Source organism: Herpailurus yagouaroundi, unplaced genomic scaffold (assembly GCF_014898765.1).
Source record: "Herpailurus yagouaroundi ecotype Mexico unplaced genomic scaffold, PumYag 182, whole genome shotgun sequence".
In the NCBI taxonomy this organism is placed as follows: Eukaryota; Metazoa; Chordata; class Mammalia; order Carnivora; family Felidae; genus Herpailurus; species Herpailurus yagouaroundi.
The window spans coordinates 22835015-22859299 of NW_024412413.1; the positions used below are offsets into that span (position 1 = coordinate 22835015).

Consider the following 24285-nt stretch of genomic DNA (forward strand, 5'->3'; position numbering starts at 1 on the left):
GCTATAAAACAAAGGCTATAGATCTGTCAGTAAAAATACAAGCTCTAAGCAAAAATTTACACAAAACGAAGTTATAAAAAGAAATAGTATTAATTAAAAGCCACCTTACTCTGAATAACTATTAATTTAGGTGAAATATGAGTAATATGGTTACTCATATTAATTTTTAAAAAAACACAGAATCCTATTCCTCCATTAGAGAAAGGTACTCTCATACAATGCTGGTGGGAGTGTGAAATGTTTTAACTCTTATGCGGGAGATTTGATAACATCGAGCAAAATTACCCAGTAACTTTACTTCTAGATTTCCCCAAGATAAATTAGCTAAAATATGAAATGATATGTGTAAGGCTGTTCATCAGTTCATCTTTGTATTATCGAAACAGCCTAACTGAAAATAATCCAAATATCCACCAAAAGTAAAGTGGCTGAATAAATCCCAGTACATCTATAAAATGCAGTAACATGCAGTGGTACAGAGCAATGAGGAGGATGGCCATACTGTATTCTGATATGGAGTGATCCTCAGGATATGTGTTTAGATTAACAGGTAGAAATGTGCAAAATTCACTGCCTTTTATGTAAGAAGAGGAGCAAAAATAAATGTATACATCTATACAGTAGGCTTCATGCCTAGCATGGAGCCCTATGCGGGGCTTGAACTCACGACCCTGAAATCAAGACCTGAGCTGAGATCAAGAGTTGGAAGCTTACCCTACTTAGCCACCCAGGCGCTCCCTTAATATTTTCAAAAAGAAAATATTAAGCAAAAGTTAACAGAAATAGCTACTTATAAATAAAAGGAACAAAGATAAAGTCCAGATTTCTGACTCTCTTATTTATGCCTAAATAAAACCATATACATTTAAAAATCTGTATGAAAGAAAAAAAATTCACTTGTGACTTTAAGCACAATATTTTGATTTTATGCCCTAACGACAAGAAAAACTGCCAAAACAAACAAACAAACCAAAAACCCAAACTGCGTTTTACCTGCCTTATTATCAAGAGTACTGTATTATTTAGAAACATCTGTATAGTGAAACTAAGTAACTCACGTTTTAAGAACCAAGATACTCAGCATAAAAGAGATACAGATAGAACATCCATAAGTTAGACAGCATTCACAAACTTGATGAATTCATGATTTATGTTTTCCTAAAAAATAAGTACTCCTAGCTCTTCCTAGTAAAAAGGGCTGAAAGCAATGACAACCCAGCAGAAATGCACAACCTAGCATCCACTGTAGGTAGCTTCCAAATGTTTTCAATGAAAAAGATTAGGGTTCTTTGGAAAAAATGTCTGATTTGGTAAAAGGCAGGAAATATACATGAGCCTGGGACATCTTACTGTGCTAGAAAACAAGAAACTATCAAAGACAAACAAAGTCAATAAAAGGACACAGAAACCAACTCAGTAATTCCCACTGAATAAGGATGACACAATTTGAACATGGAAAAAGAATGATGAGTGTAACTGATTCATAAATGAAATATATGAAAACCATGCTAGTTAAGAAATATTTTATTGATCACCTCTCAAAGTGACTAGGGCACTTTAATTTGAAAGTTGGCAAAGTATGCTGGCTCTCTTGTGTGAATTTTATTTCAAGGTAACTACGCAGGTCATGAAAGAAGTTTTTTTTGTTTTTGTTTTTTTTAAGTTTATTTGAGACAGCTTGAGTGGGGGAGGGGCAGAGAAAGAGGGAGAGAGAGAATCCCAAGCAGGCTCTGCACTACCAGTACACAGCCCAACACGGGGCTCGAACCCACAAAGAGGCTAGATCATTACCTGAGCTGAAACCAAGAGTCAAGACGCTTAACCGACTGAGCCACCCAGGAGCCCCATAAAAGTTCTTTATAAAAGAATTCCAGTTTATAGATGTAAAGGAATAAGAGAATAAGAAAAATCACTACCTTATAACCTCAAACAACATAGTGGTTCTAGGCAATAATCATAAATGGCTATCATAACCATTAAATGAAAGAGTGATGTGGAACTTTAAAATGGATGGGTCATGCTTTCAACATCTGAACCTATTACTAATTTAGCATTGTTTTCCTTCTGAAATGATGCAGTATGACAGCCACACCATTTATGAAGTATTCTGGTCAAAGAAACTGAACCTGAATCTATCCAATCCTCTAGTTTGATGCTGTGCAATATGGTAACCACCAGCCACATGTGGCTATTTAAATTTCAGTTAAATAAAATTAAAATTTTAGTTTCTCAACTGCACAAGCCACATTCCAAGTATTCAATAGCCACATGTGGCCAATGGCTACCCCAACGGACAAGAGATATAAAAAATATTTCCATCATCACAGAAAGCCTAGTACACAGCCCTACCACAGGTCTAACTTCCAGTCTACAGGACATATAGGGTTACAGAACAGGAAATTAAATGACAACTGAAGAAGCAATCTGCCAAACCCAGAATATGGGAAATTCTGGAGAACTGACTTGGTTTCTTCACCAAATTAATAGAGGGGAGTGGAGATAGCTACAGGCTTGTGAGATCAAAACAAAACAAAAATCACCAAATGGTATGTGTAGCTTACTTGGATCCTGATTTGAGTAATTTAATCATAAAAGAGGTATTTCTGAAACTGGAGAAATTTGAACGGATATGAAAAAATTAATGACTTTATCAGGTGTGATAGTATCAGTGTTATATATGTATATATGAAACAGCTATCTTTTCGAACTACATACTGAAAGTACTGACATTTTAATGTATGAAATTATGTTAGAGATTCACTTTAATATATTACAGTAAAAGCAAAATAAAACCAAAAGGAATTTAAAAAGCTAGAGGGTACACGGGAAGATGAACAAAACTGGTAAAACGCTTAAAACAAGTGACACTCTCTGAGTACAGGGTCCTTAAACACTTCCCTCCAATTTTCTTGATGTTTTGAATTTTGTAGAAGGCCACTATCATCTCCTAAATTTACTCTGTATTTATCCTGTCCCTCAGTTTAGATTCTCCAACTCAATTAAACCATACTTAATACCATCCTCCAACCTGCCTTTTACCTATTATCTGACCAGTCAAGCATTCTTGATGGCACTATACCATCCTGCCTTTATACTGAGAACCAAAATTCTCCATGCTGGTCTATTTCATTGTCCGTCACCAGATTCTTCCTAATTTCTCTTTTCATGTTATTTCCTTATTCTTCAGCATGGTCCTGCTGCTAAATAAAAGGGCAATAATATGTTTATTCCAGTACTGGTTTTGTATTAAACAAAATCTTTCATTGAGTGCTCTATCTATACATTCTCTGCAATCCCCAAGCTTATTTCTAACAAATAGTTCTGAAATTCAACTTATCAAGTACATCAAACCAAGGCAGACATAGCTTAAGCAATCAAGAACTTCCTCTGAGGATGTGTGACTTTAAAATGCCAAAGAGAAGATGGAAAAGTTAAATAACCAACTAGACAAATCTTCCAGCTAGACAAATTAAGGATAAGGAAAATGACTGTACGGATAGCTATCTTGTAAAGGTCAGCCAAATCAATGCAAGATTAGAGTCAATAATTTGTTCTCTGTTAGTTCAGTTATACCTGTGCTTATTAGTTCTCTCTTTAGTTTCCTACATTTTCCTTTTGAAAAACTGTACCCTGCCTCACCCACAAATGAAAAAGAATTTTCACCTCAAATAAGGAAAGAAAAGTATGGTTTTAGGAACAGACTAGCTTCAGAGTTGAGGGAAAAGCCACAGAAGACCAGCAAAACTAGAAGCAAAATTAGAAATCTAGACAAAGATACAATATAAAATCCATCCTTTCCTTTAAAAAAAAAAAATGCTTAGGCATTTCCAACCTTTTAAAATATTTCCCTTGAAAGTATGACTGGCTTTGAATCACACTTAGCACAAAATCAAACACAAATGAGACATTTATTAAACACTAGGCTCTTGCAGTTAAGTACAGGCTACGCTACTGACAAAAAACATGAAGTTTAGATTTCTAAGGCCATTTAATGAACAATGGAATGAACACCTCATTGAGGGCTGGAATTTGGGTGTCAACTATTAACCAAAGGCGAGGACATAAACAAATTAGTGCTGTCAGATTATTTATACCTGAACACAGCGATCAGAAAACTAAAGATACCTGATTGTGTTCAACTCTTCTTTGCTTGAGTGTTACTGGAGTCTTTGCTCTGCCCTTTAGTGGTTCTCTCTTCTCAAGCTTGAGCTCTATTTTAGAGTCTGGAAATAACATCGGAGAAACATTACTCTCGGAACCACACAATAAACTACAATGTCATCCTCACTACTCTGGAACCTTCGTTTTAGACATTCTTATGTAAAACAAGTTTACCTACTGGTTATTACCTCAATAGACTACAATTGTTCAACTGTAATTTCTGTCTTTAAAAAGTTTACTTCCCCATTCATATTTTATTCATATTTGTTTATCTCCCCCACTCCTTACGATTTATTCTCCTCTCCTTTTTCTGGATCTAGTAGCCTAAAACATAAAGTGAATTCAAACTGCCCATGGAGGCTTTTCACTCAAAACAGCTTGGATGTGGGAAAAGGACATTAAAACACAGTTGTTACCATTCTTTTGTCCATACGGTGCATAACTACTATATGAATAAAGGTTAGCTATTAAAATTTGAAATATGGAAGAACAAAAGCTATAGGGAATTTTAAGGCTGAAAATACCTGCATGGTATCAAGCCTCTAATAATAATAAATAGATGTGGTGACATTAATACTTTAGGGCAGTTTAAAAGTCCTCCCTTCTGATTTGATGTGATTATAAAAAACCTGGGTACAACTGAGGTTAGAAGAATCCCACTTACATAAAATAAAACTCACAGGTCATTTCTCCTCCTTCTCTCCATAATAAAAAACATTTCTTTGAAGAGAAGCTAGTGCATATATATTAGTTAGCATATCACCACGATGCCAACAACTCAAATATATCTTTTATAGTCTTCAATGTTCCATTCACCTAGCCTTCGTTTTTTGTCACCATTTGAAGAGCTAGATTTTTAAAGTTTTATTTATTTAAATAATGTCTACACCCAACATGGGGCTTGAACTCATGACCCCAAGAGTCGCATGCTCTTCCAACTGAGCCAGCCAGGTGCCTCAGAAGAGCTAGACTTTTAAAGACTTGTAAAAATTTTAGTTAACTTCCACATTTTGTGGCCATTTATCAAAGTATAGCAAAATCAATGTCACTGTTACTACTAAAACTTCTATTACCAAAAATTTAAGTTAGATTATTTTCCTACCAGAAACAGAAATGGGAGTCAATTCTTAAACAAAAAGCTTAGTTTTGCATGAACCCAATGCACTGGTGCTAAAAAAAGTAGTCAGGATAGGTATGTTTTTGCTAATTATCTAGTCTGGTACTAGTCAGTCCACAGTCTACTTGCAAGTCTCCCCAAAAATAAACAGTGATTTTTACCATCTTAGCTCAAATAGTTCAATGTTTACTTAGGATTAAGGTACCAACACTACCCCCCAACCCCAAACTTCTATTAAATGGACTTATTAATATATTTATGTTTAGGATAATCCTTAGCATTATATACCTTACATTTTATTAACTCAGAATCTAAAAATTAGAAATCACAAAGTAACGAACCCAGTAGTAGTTGAGCAGAAATGGATAAAACAATGAAGGTATCTGGTCACAGAGTAATTCTTCTCACAAATTTAAATTCTAACAGCCAATAAAAACATAGTGTTTAACAGAAGAAAAACCACAAAACAATACTTAGAATATTTTCAACTATACCACTGGAATCTCAAGAGAGTTTCAATGAAGAAATGGAAAAGGGATGTTCATCCACAAATACCTAACTTGTTGCAACTCTGAGAATAAAACACACATACAACATGTTTCTGGAGACCACACAATACTGTTCAAATTACAACTTTATTGAATTTGCAGAAGCATTCTACAGTAATACATTTAAAAAAATCACATTGCACTTAGTAGGTACATGTATACATGTACATTCCAGAAGACAAATAACAAACAAAATTACTCCCAAGAAGCTGCAAAGATGGACACGTATAATAAGAATATAGTAATGGCTAGGAGTACCAAAGGGACTATACTTTGCTGATAGTTAATACTACTATTTTCAATAAGAATACAAAGAAATTTGATTATCAAATGCCTCTACAGTTAGACTCATCTTACAATCATAAAAATGAAAACAGAATATACTGCTTTATACAAACAAAGTATAATATGATTTCTTATAAAATTTTTTAAAAACTAGTAACAAATTTGCTTTCAAAATTTAGATTAAGTCTAATCATCCATGAACCACAACATAACTTGAAAGTGTTATTTAAAAAAAAAAAGCACCCCACTTTTCCAGTGTCTAGTTCATCTGACAAACTACAGTGATAGTGAGAATGTACTCTTTTAGAATTTTATTGTTTAGAGCAGTATTTTTAAAAAATGTTTAGTTTTGAAGGAGAGAGTAACAAAGCATGAATGGGGGAAGGGCAGAGAGAGGGAGACACAGAATCTGAGCGGCTCCCAGGCTCTGAGCTGTTAGCACAGACCTCGATACAGGGCTTGAACTCACAAACTGTGAAATCACGACCTGACCCAAAGTTGGACACTTAACCAACTGAGCCACCCAGTCACCCTGTTTATAGCAGTATTTTGCAAAGCATGGTCCATGAACTGTTTACTACCAGTCCTTCATAGAAATGAGACACTTGCACTGGAATGTAAATTGGCACACTGTTTCATCAATAAAATTTTGCCACAAAAATAAACCCTGTCATTGATCTAAAAAGCGCCTCTAGATCCAAATTCTGGTGCATACTTATCTTGTCTGTAGATCAGTGACTGTCTGCAGACTGGCACTTTGAATTGCACTGATCTAGAATATTATGAAGGAATACAGAAGTAAAAAAAAACAAAAGTGAGAAATAAAAAAAAAAATGTGGACAAGTTCCAGAAAGTGAAAAGATATTTAGTAATATTTAAATCTGTGAAGACTCCACTTATATTCTATTTAGTGGAATTTCCTTAGTTTTGGAGAATTGTAAAATCTTAAGTAAAACAGGAGAGAGTGAACTATATGAGGCAAAGATTCTTGAAATTGTTTATATCAGGCTTTTTCTATCACAGCAACTTAAAAAATAAAAAAGGCAGTACTATGTAGGCAATTTTATACTGTAATTTGATAGGCAGAAGTTTGACTTTGAAAACAGCCCAATGTGGAGACTAAAAAGATCTTTAAAGAAAATCCTGGCAAAAAGCAATTAAAAGTACTTGAACTTCTTAGAAAAGCTGCTATGTTCCCCATATTAATCAAATAAGGTGTCTTTATTCTTAACTTTATTAGTGTTTATTTCCACGCTTTTTAATTACTTTGTATACTTCTCCTCCAAATAATGTTCCACCTTTAAAAGGAGTAACAGCCAGCTTATTCTTAGAAGCTGGATTAATTTTACAGTCCTTCAGCCAGAGATATCGGCGACCTAAAGTGGCAGATCCCATGCTATGGGCAGCCATCTTTACTTCATCAAATGCAGCCTCACAAAGAAATGAGGCTGCATCATATGTTTTGCTCAGAATCCCAAGTGCCTGCTGCATATGACTAGGATCTGAACTAAGGATTTGTGCAGCCTGACTGATGTCTGCCTGCAGAGCCCGAACTACAAAGGCAGTATGGGTTGCAATCTGCAATGCTGATGCGGCAGCTTCATATGTTCTACAAAGTACTAAGTCCAACTGTTTATCACAAGACTCAGTAGAAGCTGCCTGAATACCTACGGGTGGAGCCGCTTCAGAAATAAGCCCCAGTATTTCATCATCTACTTTTGGAACTGATAATATCTGTGCTGCCTCTCTGGAGGAAATTGGATACTTGCATGCCAATGAAGGCAGTTGCCTGTCAATTTGCTGCCACTCCTCTTCAATTACTTTTAAAATAGATTCATGGAAGGGAAAAGATAGTTCTGGGGCATCTATTTTCTCATGTTGTGACTGCTTAGACATTTCTATGCCTAAAGTAGTGAGTGAGTGAGAGACAACAGTTTTGGCAAAAGAAGACATAACTTCAGATCCAGGTGTATTTTGAAATGCCACAAAGGAACCTGAATCCTTTTCGTCTACTGACTTTTCACTGAGTCTAGGGAATTTTCGTGGAGGAGACAGAGATTCGGTTTCTTGAAAATCAGATCGATCAATTCTCTTCCATCTGTTTTCTACATCCAGTGGGGGTGTAGAGTTTGAAGTCCCAGGCAAACTCCCTACCCCACCCTGGGCCAACAGAGAATTGACATAATCTCTGATTGCCTGAGCAAGTGGTGGAGAAATTACTTGTGAGCTCCCAGACTCTTCTAGTGCTTTCCTTTCACTGGAGAGAACTGACTGATCTGAAACATGGGACCTCTCAGTACACAATGGTTGAATTCCACTTTTCTCTCCACGGTAAATATTTTCTACTATATCTTTATAGCAAGTAGTGGTGGTTTCTTTAATCAGTGAAGGAGAAGCTGCAGCAGAGACCAACATGGCAGCGAGTTCATGCTGAAATGATGCCGAAGAACTTTTCTCTAAACATCTATCATGGCTAGACTTGGAGGAAGTAAACAAATTCCCTCCAGAGGCTAACTTCTGCAACTGTTCCCTGCCAGGCAAGGTTGTGGCAATAAGAGGTTCCCTAGGTGGGTCTCCCTTAGAAGTATGAACTTTCTTAGCTGCCTGTAGTTCAGTCCTGCCCAAAGGAGGACGGGTGGAGATTTCAGGAAAAGAAATACCCTGAAAAAATCCACCAGAGGGAGCAGTTGGAAGTTCAGAAAAAGGAACAAAATCCCTAGTGGACTTCACTTTCTTGTGTTCTTTCTTCTTTCCTGTAGAGGCAAAAGAGGCAGGAAGTTTAAGCATTACTTGTGTTTAAGCTGATTTTTTTGCCTCTTTGTTAACATAGTGCTGTTGAAGGAAAAAACTATATTTCATATTCTGAACAACCAATCTGACACTCTGTGCCCTGGCAGGCAATGCTTATGGAGATATAAGCAATTTGGGTCAAATTAAATAATCATGAAATTGACGAATAAGTCATATGAATTAAAACTTTATAAATATCAAGTTGTTCTTATTATAGAAAGGTCATTGTTTCATGTACTAGTTAAAAAAAATACTTACTATGGTCAAATTTTCTTAAAATAGTCTACTAATAACATGTCAAAATGTTTGCTTTTCATAGTTGCCCTGAGATCACATTATCTAGCAAAAACTATAAATTTAAATGCCTACCAATAGAAAACAGAGATTGTATTGTAAATACTACCACTATATATTAATTGCAAGAAATAAAATGGACATATAAGTAATAAATTAGTAAGATGAGATCTCAATAGTATAACAGAATGGAGAAAAGCAAGTAATAAGATTCAGCATTATATTTACATACATTTTTAAAAGTTCAAAATAATATCATGTTATCAGATACATATGAAAAAGTATTTAAAAATGGGTTGGAAAGATAAACACCAAATTAATGATAGCGGTTGCTTCTGTGTTGATAATACTTGGAAAGGGTAAGTGGGAAAACTTCACCGTTATTTTTAATACTTTATTCTTAGAAAAATGAAATAAGCAAAAAAATAATTTTATCTTCTTCATGGTTACTGTATCTTAGGAGTCTGAAAAAAATTACATATATTCGATTAATATCATTTAAAATTTTACCTTCTTCATTGTCACTGTATCTGTCCGAGTCATTACTTCCATTCTGTCTCATATTTTCTGCTGATGAAGAAATTGCTGGCAGAGGAGTTGACGATCTTGACTCTGTTCCCTGTTCCCTCAGTTTCAACAGTTTTTTCTCATATAGCTTTCTGGTTGTTCCTGTATGAAGGCAGAACTTGCTTTAATGATCTGTATTTTCTTATTTAAGATCCTGCTTATCGTATTTACCAACATTAAAATGTTGCATTCATGCTTAACTTTTTTTTTTAACGTTTATTCACTTTTGAGAGACAGAGATAGAGCGAGTGGGGGAGGGGTAGAGAGGGAGGGAGACACAAAATCCAAAGCAGGCTTCAGGCTCTGAGCTACCAGCAGAGCCCGACGTGGGGCTCAAACCCAGGGACCGTGAAATCACGACCCAAGCTGAAGTTGGACGCTCAACCAACTGAGCCACCCAGGTGCCCCAACACTTTACTTTTCTAAACTTAAGTGATTAAAAATACCATATAAAGGATTCTTTTCTAAAATAGGTGTTTTGCTGAGATTTTAATACATACATGATTATGTTTTAGTAGCATGGAATACACAGATTGATATAAATCTTTTTTTTTTTTTTAAGTTTGAGAGTAAGCACACATGTGCGGGGGGGGGGGGGGGGAGAGAGAAAGAGAGAGTGAGAGAGAGAGAGAGAGAGGGAGAGGGAGGGAGGGAGGGAGGGAGGGGAGAGAGGGGAGAGAGAATCCCCAACAGACTCCACACTGTCATGGTAGAGCCTGTCAAACTCACAAACAGTAAGATCATGACCTGAGCCAAAATAAAGAGTCAGACACTTAACTGACTGAGCCACCAGGCATCCCTGGTATAATCTTATTATAGATCACCTACTAAAGAGCCATGTATGACTGAGTATTTTTGATTGAAAAGCTTTAGACTTTGTACATTTTCCAGTACTATGTAAATAGCATTTGCCTTATAGAAAAAAATCATTTTTATAAACAGACTTCATTCCTCTCAATACTATGATAAAAATCCCACAAATCTCAGAGATTAATATGCCTATAAAGAGCCATTCAGTTATGGGTAAAGAAAAGTCATCTACAGTTTTTTAGTCGAATATATTTTCATATAACATTGTGTAAATTTAAGGTGTTAAATCACATTTAGATATAAGTACTTTGTGATCAAATGACCTTTTATAGAAAATGTGTGCCACAAAATAGAAATTGTATACCAATTAGACAGCAAAGTAAAATTGATTACGAACACATTTTTAACACATTTCAACATGAATGACAATTTAAAGCCAAAAACAGCTTTTATTTTCTATTTTACACTAACTGTATGTCCCTCTGGTTTCTTTTTCTTTTTTAATGTTTGTTTATTTTTGAGAGAGAAAGAGTGCGAGTGGGGGAGGGACAGAGAGAGAAGGCAACACAAAATCCGAAGAAGGCTCTAAAATCTGAGCTGTCAGCAGAGTCCGACACAAGGCTCGAACCCACGGACTATGAGATCATGACCCGAGCCAAAGCTGGACACTTAACTGACTGAGCCACCCAGGCACCCCTCTGTGGTTTCTAGAAGATGAACAAAATGATGGGGTGCCTGAGTAGCTCAGTTGGTTGAGCCTCTGGCTCTGTTTCAGCTCAGGTCATGATCTCATGGTTCATGGGACTGAGCCCTGTATCGGGCTCCTCACTGGTGGTAGTGTGGAACCTGCTTGGAATTCCCTCTCTCCCACTCTGCCCCTCCCCCACGCATGTGCGCACACTCATGCTCTCTCCCTCAAAACAAAGAAATAAACTTAAAAAAAAAAAAGATGATTAAAATAATACACTTTTCTTTAAAGAAACAACACAGATCTCAAAATGTTACATAAGTAGCTGCAAGATGAACAGCTAGGGAGGGGAAAGTGGAAAGATGTTGTCAAAAGGTACAAAATTTCTGCAAGATGACTAAGTTCTGCAAATCTAATGTACAGAATGGGCTATAGTTAAGAATACACCTGAAACTTGTGAAAAATGTAGACCTTAAGTGCTCTCACTACACATTCAGACACGAAATAAAACAGTGAGGTGATGGATGTTAATTGGCTTGATCATGTTGATCATTTCACAATATATACGTCTACAAAAACATCAAGTTAAACACACACACCATATAATACAACTTTTGTCAAGTATACCTCAATAAAGCTGGGAAACAATGAACAGCTGGTATACCAATATATATAATACGTACATTGATACACAATACACATATTTGCAGCATCTCCCTTTTGGAATTTTAAATGAAAAAATTAAATATCAAATATCTGTTAGTAGTTATATTCACAGGCTTATTACCAGCTATGTGGAAGTACTATGTTAAATAAAACAAAAGAAAAACATTCTAAATTCTTGTTTGCAACTTTACCTATAGAAAAAAAAAAAAACAAATCTAGAGGCACCTGGGTGGCTCAGACTCTTGATTTCAGCTCAGGTCATGATCTCATGGGTTTGTGTGATAGAGGCCTGTGTTGGGCTCTACACTAACAGCATGGAGCCTGCTTGGGATTCTTTCCTCTCTCTCCTTCTGCCCCTCCCCTGCTTGCACATATGCTTTCTCGCTTGCTCCAAAAAAATTAAATTAAAAAAAAAATTCAAATTTCCAGTGTTCAAAACTTTACATAACTTAGAAGACCAAAATACACCTTTCTCATCTTGAGGTTACGGTCAAGACCCTCCACAATTAAAGCAAAACCAGCCTTGCAAAATCACTGACAGTAACCAAATGATGGAAATCCAGTATATTATATTAAGTTCCAAGTTTTCTTTTAGTTTGTTCTTTAAGGGATCATTCTTGAATTCCAGTCAAAACAAGACTTTTAAAATGTTATTTAAAAAAAAATTTTTTTTTCAGGTTTATTCATTGTTCAGAGACAGAGTGTGAGAGGGGGAAGGGCAGAGAGAAAGGGAGACACAGAATCTGAAACAGGTTCCAGACTCTGAGCTATCAGCACAGAGCCCGACGTGGGGCCCGAACTCACCGACAGCGAGTTCATGACCTGAGCTGAAGTTGGACGTTTAACTGACTGAGCCACCCAGGCGCCCCTAAAAATGTTAATTTTAATGATAACTGAAAATGGGTACTATGCTAGGAATTGATGGAGTTCCTTTTTTTTTTTTTTTTTAATGTTTATTTATTTTTGAGAGAGAGAGAGAGAGACAGTGGGAACTGGGGAACTGGGGAGAGGCAAAGAGAGGGAGACACAGAATCCGAAGCAGGCTCCAGGCTCCGAGCTGTCAGCACAGAGCCCGATGTGGGGCTGGAACTCATGAACGGTGGTGAGACTGTGACCTAAGCTGAAGTCGGATGCCTAACCAAACTAAACCACCCAGGCATCCCTAACTTGAGTTCTATTAACAAGTCCATCACTAATTTATTAACTTGGATGAATTTGGCCAGCTGTGTCACTTCAAATTTTCCTCAATTGTCATGTAAGACTCCTATGTCTCACCAGGTAGCTGTGACATGAGCACAATATGAAACAATTTCAACAACAGAGGTAATCTTGGAGATTATCTAAGTTCATTTCTCTCATTTTATTTTCCTTATTTATAGTTAAAGAAATTGTGTCCTGGTCATATAAATGATTAATGACACACTGGTCCTTAGAACCCAAACTCTAACTGCTAGACAAGACAGGAAAACAATTTGGGGCACTTACAGAAAAGATAACTTGAAATTTTACCAACTTACCCACAATAGGACCAGGATTCACTCCATACTTCACAAGCTGATCCAAAAGATCTTCATTAGTGAGCTCTGTTACATCTAGATCATCTTTATCTTCTAGTCTGGGTTTATCAGTTTTCTTTGTGGCTTTCTGTAAACAAAGTCCGGTTATCATTTCCACATGAATTAAAGTGTTCACCTATTTTATAAGTCACACTGTATACAATATAAACATGCAAATTCACCCTCCAATTTATAGCTTTATTAGGCCTTAGCAATTTTATTAAGAGCAACTCATTATTTGAAGATATTTTTTGTTTAATTGTAACAACTCAAATTTGTAAACATTACTATTAAAAACAGTTTTGGCTAACCTATCTAAAGAGGAGGTGGCGTCATCAAAAATTCAAGAGTAAACAGCAAGGGTTTAAAGACTTTCACCCAGATAATCAGAGATACAATTTACTACTACTGACCACTTAAATAATCCTTAAAAATTTAAATTATTCTATAAGAGCTTACGACTTTACCATAAAGATATTTCTTAGTTATATTTAAAAATTATTTCCTTTAATTTAAACAAGCATATCAGAATCTATGAAACCCAGGTGAATATTCAGTAGCTTTAGTAGCCAGTGTCTGACCACGAAGGAAGTCAAACTTTTTGACTATCACCTCTTGGTACAGCTCTGGCAGCACATTTAGTTCTATATGGCTGTTTCACTTAGAAAAGTTCAGAGAACATGGAACAAACTTTGAGAGAAATTTCAAAGGAAGTTTTCAGCATAACTTAAGCAATGGCAGTATTTGCTGGAAAAATATAAACATTCCAAGGTTAAACAAGAGAAGAAAGCAGAAGTGTGGGTGTCTTCTAGGGTTATGGCAAATAGCCCTACAAAATGCCTCAGTAACCCCAGAAAGCCTCAGAGAATTGAACAAAAAAATAGCTGTTTGAATAATGGCTACAAGTATCAAAGTCAGTTTAGGCCCAAATTTCTATTTTAGGCAAATGAGTCAATACTGTGTCTTTCAACTGCCTGACTCAGACAGAGTATGTGACTCTTGTTCACGGGATTGTGAGTTCGAGCCCCACGGTGGGTACAGAGATTAATTAAAAGAAAAAATAATGCATTCTAGGGGTGCCTTGGTGGCTTTGTCAGTTAAGTGTCTGACTTCAGCTCAGGTTGTGATCTCACGGTCCATGAGTTTGAGCCCCACACCAGGCTCTGTGCTAAGAGCCCAGAGCCTGTGCCTGCTTTGGGTTCTGTGTCTCCCTCTCTTTGTCCCTCCCCTGCTTGTGCTCTGTGTCTCTCTCTCTCAAAAACAAACATTAAAAAAACTAAAAATAAATACTGCATTCTAGAAATATTTTATGCAAAATGGTGAAAATCATAGTTGTATGGACTGCTTACTTTCAATGATGCTGAGGGGGAGAAAGAAAAATCAGGCATGATTTGGCCATGTATTAGAATTTCTATTTTGGGGGTGCCTGGGTGGCTCAGTTGGTTGAGTGGCAGACTTTGGATCAGGTCTTGATCTCATGGTTTTTGAGTTTGAGCCCCACATCAGGCTCTCCGCTGTCAAGACGGAGACTGCTTTGGATCTCCTCTCCCCCTCTCTCTACCCCTCCCCGCTTGTGCTCTGGCACTCTATCTCAAAAATAAACATTAAAAAATAAAAGAATTTCTGAATGAAATCTTGCCATTTGTAACAACATGGATGGAACTAGGGTATTACGCTAAGTGAAATAAGTCAGTCAGAGAAAAAGTATCCCACATTTTCAATCATATGTGGAATTTGAGAAACTTAACAGAAGACCATGGGAGAAGGGAAAGGGAAAAAATAATTTCAAACAGAGAGGGAGGCAAACCATAAGAAGACTGTTAAATACAGAGAACTGAGGGTTGATGGAGGAGAGGCAGGGGAGACAGGAAAATGGGTGATGGGTATTGAGGAGGGCACTTGTTGGGAGGAGCACTGTGTGTTGTAGTAAGTGATGAATCATGGGAATCTACTCCCGAAGTCAAGCGCACACTGTGTATTACCTAACCTCACAATAAATTATATTTAAAAAAAATAAAAAAATAAAGTTATAGGATTTCCAAAAAGTAATTTTGTAGCAAAATTAAAATTTGAAATATTTTATATAAAGCAAGATTATGAGAAATTATTTTTTTTTAATTTTGTTTTTCAACGTTTTTTATTTATTTTTGGGACAGAGAGAGACAGAGCATGAACGGGGGAGGGGCAGAGAGAGAGGGAGACACAGAATCGGAAACAGGCTCCAGGCCCTGAGCCATCAGCCCAGAGCCTGATGCGGGGCTCGAACTCACGAACCGCGAGATCGTGACCTGGCTGAAGTCGGACGCTTAACCGACTGCGCCACCCAGGCGCCCCTATGAGAAATTATTTTTTAAAGATAACTGCTAATAAGAATAATGATACCGATTCAAGAGAAATCTTTTAACTAAAAAATGGCTGTGAAACTGATGGTACTTTCAGAAAGCTTTAATACACATATTGTGCTAGTTTAGGATCAGGCTCAAATCTTTAAGCAACTTACACATATCAAAAGTTGCCAAGAATCTAAGAGTTTATACATCATAGCCTTGCATTCTTTAAACACTTTTTAAAAATCAAATAGACCAAATCTTGTGTTAGTGAACTACTTGAATTTTCAAAAAAAGTGTGGACAGGTTGGGAAGAAAAACTTCCTTGTATAACGTACTTTTAAATAAAAGAAAATCACCTCCCACTCTAAGTATGTTCAAATTCTACTATCAACAAAACATTCAAAAATTTTAATTCTTACAGAAGCCTGAGGTTTTCAAGAAATCTCTTTCTTTGGCACTCACCAGTTCCACCTATTTGTTTTTTTTTTTAATTTTTTTAACGTTTATTTATTTTTGAGACAAAGAGAGACAGAGCATGAACGGGAGAGGGGCAGAGAGAGAGGGAGACACAGAATCAGAAGCAGGCTCCAGGTTCTGAGCCATCAGCCCAGAGCCCGACTCGAACTCACAGACCGCGAGATCGTGACCTGAGCTGAAGTCAGATGCTCAACCGACTGAGGCACCCAGGCGCCCCAGTTCCACCTATTTGTAAACATACTTTATCTTCTCCAGAAAAACTCCTTGAGCAATAGTCCCTAAATCTGGCTTGTTATCAAAACCTCAAAACTTCTGGAAGTTACCCCTATTTTAAAAAGTCTTAACCCCATTCTGAGATCTAATCTTGGGCCTGAGAATCTGTATTTTAATGTGTATCTCAGGTGTTCTGGATGCAGCATTTAAGAGGGTAGCAGAAAGAAGAGGCACTGTCATATTCATAATGTATCCCAAGCATCTAAAATTTAAAAAGGACTGACAAAGGAGTAGGTAGTTGAGCTGTTTTCTTGAATGAATTAATGAGTGTCATCTGGGGAGGGAAAAATAGGTCATTCTTAAAAACCCATTTCTTATTAAGAAATAACAAAGACTTGGGGTGCTTGGGTGGCTCAGTCGGTTGGGCACCTGGGTGGCTCAGTTAAGTGTCCAACTTGGGCTCAGGTCATGATCTCACAATTTATGGGTTCGGGCCCCGTGTTGGGCTCTGCGCTGACAGCTCAGAGCCTACAGCCTGCTTTGCATTCTGTGTCTCCCTCTCTGTCTCTCCCTTGCTTGTGCTCTCTCTCAAAAATAAATAAACATTAAAAAAATTTTAAGAATAACAAGGGCTTATCAAATCAAGCAGAAAACCAACTCTTAATATTTTCTTAAAACAGGGGCGCCTGTGTGGCGCAGTCGGTTAAGCGTCCGACTTCAGCCAGGTCACGATCTTGCGGTCCGTGAGTTCGAGCCCCGCGTCAGGCTCTGGGCTGATGGCTCGGAGCCTGGAGCCTGTTTCCGATTCTGTGTCTCCCTCTCTCTCTGCCCCTCCCCCATTCATGCTCTGTCTCTCTCTGTCCCAAAAATAAATAAAAAATGTTGAAAAAAAAATTAAAAAAAAAAATTTTTCTTAAAACATAATGAAAGATTACAGCTGTACAAAGAAATCTTGAGGCCAACAAACCAGCTTATGCAAAGTCAAGCAAAGCAGGAGTTCATAACAGGCTACCTGATTTTTATTTTTAATTTGTAGGGAGAAAAGTTCCAGAAATGTAATGCCATTTAGAAAAAAAAATTTTTTTAAACATTTATTCATTTTTGAGAGACTGAGTGCAAGCAGGGGAGGGCAGAGAGAGAGGGAGACACAGAATCCAAAGCAGGCTCCAGGCTCTGAGCTGTCAGCACAGAGCCAGATGCGGGGCTCGAACTCACAAACCATGAGACTATGAGAATTTTATTCCTTTAAGTAAAATCACATACTCTTAGTTTCATTCAGTTAAAAATACTAGGTACCAAGTATGTGCCAGGCACTGTTCTCCAGTTTCTTCCCAACTACCAGATGATCTCTAACATCTTTTTCAACTTTAAAATCCAACAGTTCTTTGATATCACCTATGAGCTACTATTATTTTCATTTTTTTAAGTTTTAAGTAGGCTCTATGAGCAACGAAGGGCTTGAACACATGACCCTGAGATTAATAAAAGTTGCATGCCCTACTGACTGACCCAGCCTGGAGCCCCCAGCTACTCCTATTTTTAAATTTCTACCATTAGTAGCAAGATTAGTATAACAATAATTATTTTTATAAAATAGATTCTACTGAGCACTTAGTATGTACCAAATTGTGTTCTGAGTACCTTCCTTACATGTATTATAGAATCCTAAAGATCCTATGAAATAGATACTAACACCCCCATTTTACGAGAGGACACTGAAGTTCAAAGATGAACAGCTAACTCTAGCAATATAGTAACATTTGAACAAAGTATGCATACATCACTTTCACAAAGTTACCTCATCCAATTCTAAAAAAAAATATTATGGTAACATTGTATTGCTCTGGCGCTAAGTAAACACAAAAAAATTCAGAAATCACATGTTTTAATAGGGATCAACTGCTGAGCACTAGACACCTTAACAAATTATCTCTTGTAATCCTCAATTAAGTAGCTACTAGTAGTTACTAGATTATTCCTATTTTCCAGGTGAAAATTGATCTGATAGGTAATGTTCATCTTTCAAGAAGGTCCTCTGAATAAGTGTCAGAGCTGGAAATTTAATGTACTATATAACTGATTCAGAAGTCCACACTTAACACCTTATTGTAGACTATGGTAGTCAATTTATGATTTAATTAACATACTTTTTACTGTTGTCCTCCATGTCTTTAAATATTTCTTAAGAATTCATGATCCACTTGATCAGACTATTCAAGAATGCTATGCTCCATTAGATTCTAAATAGCTACAACTGCTTTGCACCTTAGAACAAAAAGGCAGATTGCCAACTTTTTGAATGTTTATTTTTCTGTCGGCAATCCAGGTAATTTTAACACCTAAAAATGCTGGTGTCATTAAGATGCATAAAGTAAAAAGTTTAAAAGAAAACTAAAACCAAAAACCAAATTTTGAATATGCAAATATTTTTGTCATATCACACCAAATGAATCTAAGAAACCATGGCTATGGCTGAAATGGAAAGGGGTTTTCCTTTAATTAAAAATATTCTGGGGCCCCTGGGTGGCTCAGTCAGTCAGGCATCTGACTCTTGACTTTGGCTCAGGTCATGATCTCTCAGTTCGGTGAGTTTGAGCCCTGTGTTGAGTTCTGTGCTGACACTGCAGAACCTGTTTGGGATTCTCTCTCTCTGCCTCTCGCTGTTCTTCCCCCACTTGTGTGTGCGCTCACAGTCGTGGGATGGAGAACCATGTAGGGCTCCACTCTGGGCATGGAGCCTGCCTGGAATTCTCTCTCCCTCTGCCCCTCTCCCCCACTAGCATTCTGTCTCTTAAAAGAAATGAACATTAAGAAAGAAAGAAAAAAAAAAACTCCTCATAAACCCATGTTTAAATGGAAGGCAACTGCTACATCTTTGGTCAAATCCACAGTAATGTTTGATTTATTTTTAAAATGTTAAGGGGCGCCTGGGTGGCGCAGTCGGTTGAGCGTCCGACTTCAGCCAGGTCACGATCTCGCGGTCCGTGAGTTCGAGCCCCGCGTCGGGCTCTGGGCTGATGGCTCAGAGCCTGGAGCCTGTTTCCGATTCTGTGTCTCCCTCTCTCTCTGCCCCTCCCCCGTTCATGCTCTGTCTCTCTCTGTCCCAAAAAAATAAATAAACGTTTAAAAAAATAAATAAATAAATAAATAAAATGTTAAAAGCTGGGGCACCTGGCTGGCTCAGCCAGTGGAGCACATGATTCAATCTCAGGGTCATGAGTTCAAGCTCCACATGGGGCGGGAGCCTACTTAAAAAAAAAAAAAAGTTAAAAATTTACCACTTAGGGGCACCTGGGTGGCTCAATCGGTTAAGCATCCAACTCTTGGTTTCAGCTCAGGTTCTGATCTTGCAGTTCATGGGTTCGAGCCTCGCACCAGGCTCTGCGCTGACTGAGGAGTGGGCTTGGGATCCTCTTTCTGCTTCTCCCATTCTCTCTCTCAAAAACTAAATAAACTAAAAAAAATTTAGCACTTAAAAAATCTGCCTAATCTACAACTCTCCAACATAATTTGACTTTCTCCTAGGTTATACTCTTTAAAAAATGTAACTATATTGTTATTACATATAAGGCTAACAATTGCCATGATATAAAATTTTGTACATATAAGAGGAATGTGCCATGGAGAATAATTTCATCTATTATTATAGATACCCTAAGATTCTTTTCCTCTCAACTCAAGATATTTTTCCTATGCCTGGTAAAGTCCATCAGATTCCTAAGTTAAAGTATAAGTCACTTTTACTTAATGTGCTTTAAAGCAGAAAACGATGCTACTGACCAAATAATCACTATTAACTTTTTCAATTTGTTCATGCCATTAAGCCTGGCCAAGGCTTGGGTATTTGAGCTTCAAATACCCAAGGCAGAGAAGACTATGGCTTCTATGCCTATGAAATAGTTTTCCTCTATACAGACTAAAACATTAAATGAAATATAAAGGGCTTAGCATGCCACTGGACATTGTAGATTCTATTAAAATGTTAATTCCTTTCACCCAGAATTTATTTGCATGGTGCTGATCAACTCTGATAACATGAGAAATTCGTTGAGATAAAATGTGTAAATAACAAACATGACATCGATTAATAAAATACCAAAAAAAAAAAAAACCCAACAAATTTAAATAATTATATGGTTATGGTTGGCAGGGTCTGCAGAAATCAATCTCTGGTTGTTAGAGCACTTGGTAGGAACTCAAAAGTGTTGGATAACTGAAATTTTTACACCCCCAAGAAAACAGGGTAGATTGGGACATACTTTAAAAAAAATTTTTTTTAAGGATTATTTATTTTGGAGAGAGAAAGAGGCACAGTGCAAGCAGGGAGGGGCAGAGAGAGAGAGGGAGAGACAGAATCTGAAGCAGGCTCCAGGCTCTGAGCTGTCAGCACAGATCCCAATGTGGGGCTTGAACCCACGAACCATGAGATCATGACTGAGCCACCCAGGCGGGACATGCTTTTTTAAAAAACTGAAGTATAACTAACGTGGTATTATATTAGTTGGGAAATATTCTCTAAACATCAAAACCAAGATGATGTTTTCTGTTTAAAATGAATCCTAAAAATAAGAACAGGGGTGCCTGGGTGGCTGGGTCAGTTGGGCATCCAACTTCAGATTGGGTCAGGATCTCAGTTTGTGGGTTCAGCCCCACATCGGGCTCTCTGTTGTCAGCACAGAGCCCGCTTGGAGCCTCTCTCTCCCTACCCCGCTCTCTTTTTCTCTAAAATAAACATTAAAAAAAAAAGAATGAATAATCCTATCATAAACACAACCAAGTACTTCCATGGCTCAAGAATACGTCTGCACAGAGACACTATAGAGTTCTACAGAAGACTTTTTTAAGTGTGCTGATTTAAATGGAAAAGATTGCACTTCCAACAAAATCTTGACTAAAGTCATTTGAATATCTTTTCCAGAGGGGTTGGAGAAAAACGAGACAATGGATATGCTTTACTCTGAAAGTAAATTTCTCTTTATTATGGAGAAGTTGGCTTTCTTCAAATCCACAAAAACAGACATCTGAAGCAGTAAGATGCAGTTGGTCTTTTATTTAATGAATAAATATTTGACACTACTGCGTGCTAGGCACTGACTTAAGACATAAGATTTTCAATTTCTCTAGAGCCCAGGCTAAGATTTTCAGTTAAACCTACATCTATTACATCTTTCTCATTCCCACCTGGGCAGTCCAGAAAAACACATCAGAGTTTTAAAAACTAAAGTTAAACAACACAACTTCGAAAGAAGCAGTACTTTTGAGTTATCAAAACTCAACAACTCTAAACTCCACAATGTCTTACAAAGTTACATCCAATCACTAGTTTCAACTACACTCTCACCATGATTTGAAATGTGAGAAGTAGGCAGTTCACACAAAGCAGCATATAAAAACTCACAGAAAAGCAATTCTGAAACAAAACATGAGTCTGCCAGAACCAATCTGAGATTTACCTAGATTTAGATATTCCAAACTGCAGTTACTGACATATCAGAATGCCAAGAAATAAGTATCTCCTGGTTCTGCAATCTCTCCTTTTCTCATGCAAAATTTACCAAAAAGGGAAAAAAATACAAAATCCAAGCCCTTAGAAACTAGAATTTCCAAACATCTGAGTGTTTATAACTGCTTAAAGATGTTAAGTGTTCAATTTAGAGTAACACTGCCCCGCCAAAAGACGGCCTGTTGCTGGACAAACAGTAACAAACAAGAAAAACAAAAACCGTTCAAAAAGCCCTCCATATGCAAAACCATAAAAAGGCGGGAATCTCATTATTTCAAATTTTGGTTAGAAATGAATATGTCACAAATTGCCCTCCAGGGAGCGCTCTGGGCCTCGGTTACCAGTCATTTCAGTTAATAAAGCGGGAAAACGTTCGAACGTAACCTACAGCAGTTTCAGGCTGACCCTCAAGGGCTTTCGAACCCGGCACAGAAGTCGCCGTCGAAATACCACTCTTGTTGGCGGTCAAGGAACACCAAGGTACCCGCGCGCACCAATCACCCCCGTCACAGAAGAGCAAACGCCAACTTCACACCTTCCAGACACACAGCCGCGAGCCCCGCGACCCCAACTTCGCGACTCTCCCCTCCAGCGACCTCCCCTTCCAGAGCTTGCAAGCCTGCGGCGAAGGAGGCAGAGGAGCCGAACCCTGCGTCCGCAGACCCAAAGGCCAGCCTCCCGGTTGGGCGCTGGGGCAGCCCCGCCGCCGAGGAGGCCCGAGGGGGCGCCAAGGAGGGAGGGCGGCGAGCGCGCGCGGGCGGCGGAGGTGGGGGGAGGAGGGCGACAACCGCCAATCGCCCGCCTTTGTGGCCCCGGCCGGGCGTCCTTACCCTGCCGACGGCGGCTCGGCTGCGGCCTGCGACCGCGGCTCCGGAGCCGAGGACTGGGGTGGGCTCGCGCTCCTCGTCGCTGGAGAAGTCCGGAGGCCCCTTGCTGTTGGCGCCCGCGGCGAGCGGCGGCCGGTTGCGCGCCGTGAGGTGCTGCAGGTAGAGCTGCACGTATACGTCTTTGCGCTGCTCCCCGACCGGGAGCGTCACATTGTTGGCGACCAACTCACTCTTCAACTTCTCTTTCGTCAGGACCGAGGGGTCCTCCAGGAACTCCGGCATCTCCGCGACGAATCCCTTTCCCCGCAGCCTTCACACCCGCCGCTCACGCCGGCGCGCTCGCTCCTTGCCCGGGGGCGGGGGGGACCGCGCTGTCGCCTCTGAGCCTCACGGCTCCCGCCCGGGAGGAGCGCCGCAGAGCAAAGCAAAAACTCCCACACACAAAGCAAAGCAAAAGCCGGACACAAAAGCCCACCGAGCCTAAGTGCGGACCAAGTGCGGCTAAGATAAGAGCCCCCACTAACCCCAGCCCACACACTACACAAGCGAGGAGAGAGCAGCTTGTTTCGCCCACGCCCCAAGAACGCGCGCCGCCATTGGCCCGCGGTGGGAGGAAGCCGAGCGGTGATTGGTGGGAGCCCTCGCGCGGGTTCCATTAGCCAAGGCACGGTGCGAGAGGTGGTAGAAACGCAGTTTAAAAGCCGCTCGGGCGGGAGCCCTGGAGGCTTGGCCCGTTTCTGTTTCCCTTTTCTCCACCCTTCCCCTAAGACGCTGATAAGGGACAAGTAGTACTCTTCTGTGTGCGGTTTCCTTCCCCCGCCCTGCTTGAGAAGAACCTTTCCTCTCTAGGGTCGATCGCCTTCGAAGGGGCCGAGTTTCACGCCAGCTGCGAGGACCAGGGGCTGGGCCTTTCTCAATCGTAGGACACTGATTTACAGAAGAATGACCGCAGCCTTTCCTTCCCCATACACTCGCCCTGAAGGGAAAGAAAAGGAGCGACGCGTGCTCTTCGGCACTCCTCTTCCTTGATCTGTTTTACCTGTGGGGAGCGAAGGAGAGAGCAAGCAGTTAAATCCCTCTCTCTGCTTGCGAAGGCTTCTTTTGTTCCTGAAATCCAGGAAAAGCAAAAGCTTGACTCCTGGGCACTTTAAAATGCCCCCGAATTTGTGACAAAATTGTATCGTCAGATATTCTATTTGCTTCTTAGCCTACAGGTTGGGACGTTTATAAATTATTTAATTTTGAACAGATGGGGCACAACTGCATTTTTGTGGAGAGCATCTCTGGATTAGATCCTTACACCCATAAGTATCTTACCATAACTTAAACCTAATGTTAAATAATACAGCAAGACGAAGCGAAACATCTAGGAATATTTTAATGGGCAACTTAAGATAACGGAAATGGTGCATACCTAGATTTTAATCACAGAGGACCCTGGTGAGCTATAATC

General features: G+C 38.9%; 1 protein-coding gene across 6 annotated transcripts in view; it reads right to left on the bottom strand.

Annotated features, from left to right (window-relative positions):
• TMPO (thymopoietin) overlaps window positions 1–23407 on the bottom strand; it is a 31050-nt gene extending 7643 nt beyond the window's left edge. For 3 of the 6 annotated variants that reach the window (XM_040491149.1, XM_040491147.1, XM_040491146.1), the window contains exons 1-4: window positions 22836–23400; window positions 13444–13570; window positions 9706–9864; window positions 4126–4223 (exon numbers count right to left, since the gene is read on the bottom strand). In XM_040491149.1, coding sequence (XP_040347083.1) covers window positions 4126–4223; window positions 9706–9864; window positions 13444–13570; window positions 22836–23114 — 663 coding nt within the window. In that variant the 5' untranslated portion in view covers window positions 23115–23400. Of the gene's footprint in view, window positions 1–4125; window positions 4224–6889; window positions 8865–9705; window positions 9865–13443; window positions 13571–22835 lie in introns of those variants that run through there. The other 3 variants (XM_040491150.1, XM_040491148.1, XM_040491145.1) reach the window with 2 other exon arrangements.
• Between the last annotated feature and the right edge of the window lie 878 nt (window positions 23408–24285).